The 8,242-nt window shown below is 51.5% G+C and overlaps 1 protein-coding gene across 4 annotated transcripts; it reads right to left on the reverse strand.

Moving 5' to 3' along the window:
* Positions 1–2,314: 2,314 nt before the first annotated feature.
* Positions 2,315–6,575, reverse strand: LTB (lymphotoxin beta). 4 transcript variants are annotated; one of them, XM_037519394.2, is made up of 4 exons: positions 6,520–6,575; positions 5,806–5,918; positions 3,302–3,394; positions 2,315–2,928 (listed from the first exon to the last, which is right to left on the reverse strand). In XM_037519394.2, exons 2-4 carry the CDS (start codon positions 5,879–5,881, stop codon positions 2,474–2,476), a joined length of 624 nt encoding a protein of 207 aa, XP_037375291.1. In that variant the 5' UTR covers positions 5,882–5,918; positions 6,520–6,575; the 3' UTR covers positions 2,315–2,473. The 4 variants fall into 4 exon arrangements, 3 of the variants coding, with proteins under 3 accessions (XP_037375291.1, XP_037375290.1, XP_037375292.1); XM_037519393.2 differs by lacking the exons at positions 5,806–5,918; positions 6,520–6,575 and adding exons at positions 3,576–3,624; positions 4,036–4,211; XM_037519395.1 differs by lacking the exons at positions 2,315–2,928; positions 5,806–5,918; positions 6,520–6,575 and adding an exon at positions 4,036–4,211 and having other exon boundaries at positions 3,302–3,370.
* Between the last annotated feature and the right edge of the window lie 1,667 nt (positions 6,576–8,242).

Consider the following 8,242-nt stretch of genomic DNA (forward strand, 5'->3'; position numbering starts at 1 on the left):
ATTTATTTACTGATGAATGTATTTATTCCGGAGGTTGGAGCGTCTTGGGAGGCCCAACATAGGGTCTGCCTTAACTCGGAACATGTTTTCTGTGAAAACGGAGCTGAACTGTGGACTGTTCCCAACTGGCCTCCTGGCCTCTGTGCCTCCTGTTGCTTATGTTTTTAAAAATATTTATCAGATCAAGTTCTCTAAATAATGTTGATTTGGTGACCAGTTGTCGCTATATCGCTAAACCTGTGCTCCCCAGGGGAGTCGTGCCTGTAACCGCCCTACTGGTCAGTGGCGAGAAATAAAGTGTGCTTAGAAAAGAAACATGGTCTTTCTTGGAATTGATTCTGCATCTGCCCCTCCTTGGGGGTGGGAGGCTGCTCCCTGAAGTCCTTTCTCCTCAAGGGCTTCACTTAAGATCCCTTGACCTGGTCCCCACTCCTTGGACTACTGGGGCTCAGGAGATCCCACAGAAAACAAAGCCAGGTCGAATGTGCCCATCCCCCAGAAGACTGGAGCCTGAACCTAATTACCTCTCCCTGAGGGCATGGGAATTTCCAACTCTGGGAATTCCAATCCCAGCCGGGGAAGTCCTGTAGCTCAGGTGCTCAGGTGAGATTTCCGGCTGTTGCGGCCTGAGAGTGGGGAGGGGCGCATTCTCGGGCACCTGAATCACAGCCAAGGGACTTCCAGACGTGCAGAAATCAGGGCTTCACCTGGCTCCATCCGGAGAGGGGATGTCCAGCACTGCCCACCCTGCAGCCTCAGTCTCCGAACCTCATCTGTCAATGGAGAAGGGAACGCCCACCGCATGTGGGGCTGAGGACCCGCAGACCGGATCTCGGTCTTAGCACCAAGCACAGCGCTTGGGCTTGGCGTGGTGGGCACTCAGCGAGCCCTGCCTGTTTCTCTTTATTCACCCCCCAGTCCTTCCCATCTCTCAGTGGGAAGGAAGACACAGAAGGAATTTTAAAGAACAGAACTAAGATAAGGGTGATTTTTTTCCCCACAGGTTCTTACTGATCTTTTTTTTTTCTTTTTTGGCAAATGATGAGAGAAGGAATGTGAGTCGGATGAACTGAAAAGAGAAAAGTGTCTCCTCCTCCCAGATTGGTTCTTTTGGACAGAAAAATATGGAGTCAGGAATGGCCACCCAGAGAATGCAGCCCCCACTGAAAGGAGATTTCCTTCCTGGATTGCCAGGAAGGGGAAAAACCACGTGGCATGCCGCAAGAGTGGGGTGATCCACCCACTAGGGTGACCTAGATAGGTAAGACCTTGAATTCTCCTCTGAATCCTCCAGCCCTCATGGGGTGAGGGGATGCTGTTACTTACCTCAAGGCCCCTAGGAAGGAGACCTGAAGTGTGAAAAAGGGGTGAGGACTTTGCAGCCCACTGTGGCAGAGCCAGGTGGCATCGGTTTTTCTTTTTTCTTTTTTTTTAGATTATTTTTATTTATTTATGCATACAAGAATTGGGGTGCAGGCCAGAGGAGCAGGGGGGGGTGAGAGGATTCACCAGAGACAGAGTGGGGAGCAGAACAAGCAAAGTGACTGAAATACACTGCTGAGGGGAGCAGTGGGAGAGATAGGAGAGGTCTGCCGCGCCATGTGGGTCAGCAACCTGCCCGGGAATTGAACTTATGTTGCAATGGCTGGTGAGAGCTTGATAGTGCCAAGACAACCCCTTGTACCACCAGGGAGGTGTGGCATCAGTTTTTCCTTCTCCCCAGGTTCACCCTGGTGTCCCCACCTTATCTCTCTCTGCCGGTCACTTTCCCAAGTCTCTCCTCCACCTCCTCCCCTCACACCCCATGAACTGTGCTTCTCTTCTGGGAGCAGAAGAGTTGATGTGGGGTGGTGGGGTGGTGGTGGGGCTAAAAGGGCCTTCAGTTAAGCAGCATGGGAGAACTGCTGAGACGCTCAGTGCCTCATTGCTTAGCATATTGGGGTCTACTCTGCAGCTGGGTGGTGCTTGCCTTCCCCCAGAAAGACCCTTCTCTCTGTTGGGAGGGACCCAAGGGAAAAGTGTAATGTGAAGTCTGAGCCAGACCATGTGGCTCTGAGAATGAGGATGCTTGGAGAGGCTTTGGGGTTTGAGACCCCCTTCCTGCTATACTCCAGCCTGGCTAAGGCTTGGGGTAAGGCTGTTCAGAGGCAGGGAGGGGGTAGACCTCCAGAACCTCATTCCAGCGAGCAGGGATTATACAGTGTTATGAATTGTCTCAAGTAACCAAAAAAAAAAAAAAAGAAAAGAAAAACAGAATATTTAACCAACCATTGCCCACCCACGCTGAATGAAGATGTTAATCTGTACTCACAGCATTAAAGCCATATATTTTTTATTATCATCAGGCTCAAAATCAGTCTCCAGTCTCCTACATCTCCCCCACCATGGGGAGTCTCTGGTGTCAGGGTCCCCAATATCTGGGCTGATTCACCCACTCCCACCATGCCTGCCTTTCCCACGACCCCGGGTGCCCTCATCCCACCATCACCGCCCCAAAAAAGGTCTTCCCTCTCCTGTAGTCCACCATGTTGGGGTGACTGATGTTGACGTACACCCTCTCGCCCTTGCGGAGCTGCACCAGGCCGCCGACCCCCACGCTCGTGTACCAGAGGGACCCGAACTCGTGTCTCCTAGCGGGGTCCAACACCGAGGTGACGCTCTCGGCGCCCTCGAACAGCAGCTCTGGAGCCCCCCGCCCGTAGGCGCCCCCCGCCCGGTACAGCCGACTGCGCAGCGTGACGGAGCTGTCCAGGGGGGCCCCTCCGGCAGGGGGCGCGCGGCCGCGGTAGCCGACGTGACAGTAGAGGTAATAGAGGCCGTCCTGCGGGAGGGCCAGCCCCTCGGCGGCCGAGAACTGCGTCCCGCTGCGCAGAAACGCCTCTTCTTTCTTCGCCTCCCAGCCAAGCCCCTGCCCCGAGGTCCAAGCGCCTGCGGAGAAACGGGGGCCTTTGGGTTCTCGGGAATGCGATCCTGAGAGGAGCTGTCCAGACCGGGATTCTGGAAGGGTGGGCCCGAGCGGGAGCGAGAGGCTTTTAACCCCTGCGGGAGCCGAGCCGGGAGAGGGAGTCGGAGCTGGAGACCAAGACTCCTGGGTGTGGGTGCGGAACGCGCTGCTCTGGGGATCCGGGATTTTGCTTGTCTGGGGTGGCCAACTGGAAGCCAGATGAGCAGAAGGGTGGGCGCTTTAGGGGGTAGAGGTGATGAAGCGCATGGGAAACCAAGCATGCAGAAACTCAGCAAAGGGACTCTACCTGAGGGCCGGCGAGCGAACCGGCACCCTTCAGCTCTGTCGGACCCTTACCTATGAGGTGGGCAGCTGGGAGGATGGAGCTGTGATCTGGTTCTGCCTCCTCCTCTGGCAGCTCCTGGGCTCTTGGGTGGGGCGAAGAGCTCACTGTAGGGAGCAAGCGACCACCCATGCATGACCCCTCCTGGGAGGACAGGGCACCAGGGCCCAGAAACGGGGCACCTGGATTCCTAGAGGAAGGGAACATCTGGGGATGCAGATGGATGGGATCCAGAGTCCCTAAGGGGTTGCAGCAGGGTTGGGTTTTTTGGGGGTGGCCTCCTCTTACCCTTCTGATGCTGGGCTTCTGCTCTCAGAGGGTCAGCTGTCCCTGTTACCTGGGTGGGTGGGGTTACAGTGCCCAAAGTTCAGCCTTAGCGATGCCAGCCCCAACCCACCCAACATAGACCCAAGCTCTGGGTTTTCTCTGGGGTTTCTCTCCCACCACCCCAAGCCCAACACACATCTCCCAGGAGGGCAGAGCAAGCAAGACATAGGTACCTGGGCAGAGAGACAGAAGCCTGAGTATGCTTGGGAAGGGGAGCAGAGACAGAAAACCAGGAAGGAACTTGGAGCTATCGGGACACAATAGCATCAACAGGGACCCGGAAAAAGAATCGGCAGACACAAACAGGACATCCTGCCAGGGCTGGCCAAGTCAGCAGAAAGGCAAGAGGCCCCAGGCAGAGCCAGAGGTAAGTGAGCCTCAGCAGTTACAACCCCCTGGGGCACTTGCTGCAGCCACTTACCAGTCCTCTCTGCTCCTGGGGCAGCAAGACCAGCACAGCCAGGACAGTAATAGGCACAGCCAGCAGCAGGGTGACCAGGGAAGTGGCTCCTGCCACAGCCAGCAGGTGGCAGCCCTTCCCTTGGGGCCTCCTACTCCCGCCCTCCATCCCCAGTGCCCCCATTAAGACTGAGCCAAGGCCGGGGGCAGGGGGGCTTTCATATCTCAGGGGTGGGGCCACCCCCTCCCCATAGACACACACCTGGCAGGGACTTTCCGCAGACTCTTGCTCCCCTCACCCAGCTTCCTGTTTACCCAGAGCTGGGGTGGGGCAGCTGGATGTCTGGGTTCTCTGAACTGGGGAAGGAGTTGGGGTGAAGTGATAGGCTTTCACAGTAAAGCTGGAGTGGGTCATGGAGATCTTCTGGCCCAGCAGGGAGGGAAAACGAGGCCCAGGGAGGAAAGTTAGGTTGCAGAAAGTCAGGTAGCAAAGCTGCAATGAGAATACAGAACTCCAGATTCCAGTGTAATCTTCATTCTCCACACCCCAGAGTTGCATGCTAGAGGGAGGGTTGTGTCCACTTTCTGAGGTCAAGGGCTGGAATAGGAGGACAAGAACTAGGGTCATGAGCTTCCCTGAGAACCTATCCTTACATTGGGCTAACCTGCCATACCCTTGCTCAGCCCTGGCTCCAAGAGCTAGGTGAGAGAGGCAGAGTTAAGCCAGCACACAGCAATGGCAGCTGAAGGGGCTTCAGCCTCACCACTGAGCTGCTGAGTCCCTGAGGAAGGATGGAAACGGAGCACCATCTCCCTTCTACACAGAGTGCAGGCAAGAGAGCACCATGCAGGCCCCCAACCGCAAAGACCTTCACAGTCTAGAATGGCCCCATCATTAGTAAGTGCTGACTAAATGTTTATGGATAAATAAAGGACAAATGAATAATAAGTAAGCAAAACAAAGCAGCAAGGGTCAAATGAATGGTGTGGTAGACAGTGTGGTAGGAGCTGAAGGGGGAAAGGATAAGGTCTAAGAAGCCTAGGTGCAGAGATTTCATCCAGGGCCTTGGAAGTTTGTTCTCTCCTTCCTGGCCCAAGGTCTCTCCTGCAACCATGCTCTGCCATATCCTCATTTGGGCCAAGAAGCATCCTCCCTTGATCCCCTGTCTGTGTTTATTGGGGGAGGAGGTGCTGGGACAGCACTGCATATCATGTGTCTGACTTTGTGCAATCCAGATGTCAGTTGGAACAGAAAGAATAACCCAGAATGGGCCTCCCTGGTGGCACAGGGGTGAGAGTCTCAGTGCTATTAAGCTATCACCAGCCACTGCGGCCTGAGTTCAATCCCCTGCCAGGGAGCTGACCCACATGGTACAGCAGACCTCTCCTGTCTCACCAGCTGCTCCCCTCAGCAGTGGATCTCAGTAGATCCGCCTGTTCTGCTCCCCACTCTGTCTCTGCTGAATCCTCTCACCACCCCTGCCCCGCACCTCTGGCCTACACCCCAGTTCTTGTATGCATAAATAAATATATATATATATTTTTTAACCATAACCCAGAACCCTGGAACAAACTGGTCCCAATGATGAATACAAGTTCTACTCAGTGAATGTAGATTGCAACAAACTGAAGAAAAAAATTTCCAAATGAAATTTTTCACTATAAAGCTGCTTAATGAAGGTTGTACAGAAGCAATCCACACAATTTCCCACTTAACCAGGAGGTACTTCATTCTAAATGCACGAAATCATGTTGGTGTGTGGTGTTGGGATTTACACTGATTAATAAATACCTGAAACTTGGAGAAAAAAAAGAAGGTCTAAGGAAGTTGGAAGTGGTCCCGCATAATCTCCCGTTCTTGACGACATCTGTGTGTTCAGGTGAAGGTGATGGTGATGATGAAAACTAACACACAAATAGCAGTTAGCATGTGTCTACCAGTGATCTACACACTTCATAGATAACTAGTTCAATCCTGACAAAAACTCTAAATGGCAGTTGAGCACAGAGACAGGCCAGGATTTGAACCCAGGATGTCTGGCTCCTGAGTCCTAACCACAAGACAGTTTAAAAATTGAGTACTCTCTTTAGATTTGTGCATTTCACTGTATGTAAATGTTGCCTTCCTCAGGTCCCCCCAAAAAAAGAAATGGGGAAATAAGTACTAACCCTGAGTCAATGATAAGCATGGTCAAGTGTTTAGAGGCAACATCTACTGATTTTGCAGCTTGGAAAGGTATCCAAAAAATGAGATGGATTAATAGACATATAATAAAACAAATATAGAAAATATGGTAGGAATACATTCACGGTACAATTATTTCATTTTTTCTGTGTTTGATTTTTTTTACAATAAAAGTTTAAAAAAAAATCCTGAATATTGACTTACTCTACTGTATATGGGACTTAGTGAGTAGAGGAAGAGGGACAAAGTAGCAGAACGTTCCTAAACCTGAAGAAAGAAATGCAAATGCAGGTAGACTCAGGCATCAGATCTCCAACTCACCTCTCTCCTTCACATGAGGTCCCCAGTCTTTATTCTCCTCAAGGTCTACATGTGCAATCCTGTAACACCCACTGCCTTCTACATCACAGTGCCACTATGATGTCTTTAAGTCTCTGTCCAGAGGGTCTTGGGCCATTGCCCTAACTTACTTTTGTGTGCAACGTGAAAATGCTGCTTCCTGCAGGAAGTCTGCCTGGGTTGCCCACACGTCCTTTCCCAGCATCAGTTTATCATCAACTTTCTGTCCTAGATCTACCAGCAGTGCTCCTATAGATCTAGTCTGGCTGCCCCTGACTTTTCTGTTTGTTAATCGTTCCTGTTTGTTAATCCACCAAGCACCCTACTAGATACAACCCCAGAACAGCAGGTGAGTTGCCCCCAATGCAACAGAGCTCCCAGTCTGATATGGGAGCCAGGGTGTGTGTCTACATACACACACCAGGATCATGGCTCTCAGTGGATGCATTGTGAGGAATAATTGGGAAAATGTTAATCAGGGAAAGCACACAGAGGAGGTGAATATTCTATTTACTGACTAGTTGACTAGTTGCAGGAGCAATAGGATGGCTAGAGTCGGGAGAGGGAGTGCAATTTACAAGCCAAGGTATAATTCCAGCAGTCTACTTCCAGATGGGAAAAGTGGCAATTCATTTGAAAAGGTCGATTTCATTTCAGCCCAAGTGTTTATTTTTCATAGAATTAAAATTTAAGAATAGGAGAGTAGAGACTATCTTGTTTATGACTGTATTTTCAGCATCTAGAACATTGCCTGCTCCATAATAGACAATATAAAAATTTCCAGAATGAACTGAAGTCGTTTACACATCTGCTTTGGGCCAGGCATTGTGTTCTGTATTTTTAAATCTTGGTTTCATTCAATTTTCATCCTAGCAAGTCAGGAATCTGATTTGCCCACTTGGAAACAGGTTCAGAGAGACTTACTCTCCAAGACAAATGGCTACCAAGTCATAGGAAAGTCGTTGTTACCAGAACCCTCAAAGCCTAACTTTCTCCCCCTCCAGCATTTCAGCTCAGTAGGAGCCCTGCAGGCCACCGACACTGGGTGAGCCAGGAGAGAGCAGGAACTCTGGTGGGGCACCAGGGAAGGGGTGATGACACCCACCCCAGAGTAAAGTGAGGCTATGACAAGGGAAGGGAGAGGATGTTTCTGAGGCTCCCTGGAGGAACCCTCTGTCCAGCCTCTGTCTCTGCTCACCAAGAAATGAAAACCAATTCAGATCTGCACCACTGCCCCTAATGGCCACCTCAGGCCATGCTCTCCTCCAATGTTTCTGACCCCTCCCCCCCAACACCCCCACACAAACCCCAGTTCTCCTAAACCCAGGAAAGTCTGTTTCTAGACCCTGGTCAGTGCATCTAGGTTAGGGGTGAAGTCTTAAGCTTGCTCTTGGCCCTCAAACAGGAACCAGTGGTTGTAGAGCAGGAAGTGCCTAAGGGGAAGTTAAGCACCCTGAGATACTCTTCCACACCCCCATTTCAGCCCCAGCAGTATTGGTGTTTGTTTTTTTTTAAAGATTTATTTATTTCTGCATACAAGAACTGGGGCACAAGCCAGAGAGGTGTGGGGGTGAGAGGATTCACCAGAGACAGAGTGGGGAACAGAACAGGCAGACTGACTGAAATACACTGCTGACGGGAGCAGCGGACAAGTCAGGAGAGGTCTGCTGTGCCACATGGGTAGCTCCCCGGCCAAGGATCGAAC

This window comes from Talpa occidentalis, unplaced genomic scaffold (genome assembly GCF_014898055.3).
Source record: "Talpa occidentalis isolate TD23 unplaced genomic scaffold, MPIMG_talOcc4v2.1 talOcc4.2, whole genome shotgun sequence".
NCBI lineage: Eukaryota > Metazoa > Chordata > Mammalia > Eulipotyphla > Talpidae > Talpa > Talpa occidentalis.

Coding starts and splice junctions, on each gene's coding strand:
- LTB (XM_037519393.2), bottom strand. CDS start 4,197: ATGGGGGCACTGGGGATGGAGGGCGGGAGTAGGAGGCCCCAAGGGAAG. Junction 3,625..4,035: donor CCCAGGAGCAGAGAGGACTG/GTAAGTGGCTGC, acceptor CCACCCACCCAG/GTAACAGGGACAGCTGACCC. Junction 2,929..3,301: donor CCCAGCTGCCCACCTCATAG/GTAAGGGTCCGA, acceptor GTTTCTCCGCAG/GCGCTTGGACCTCGGGGCAG.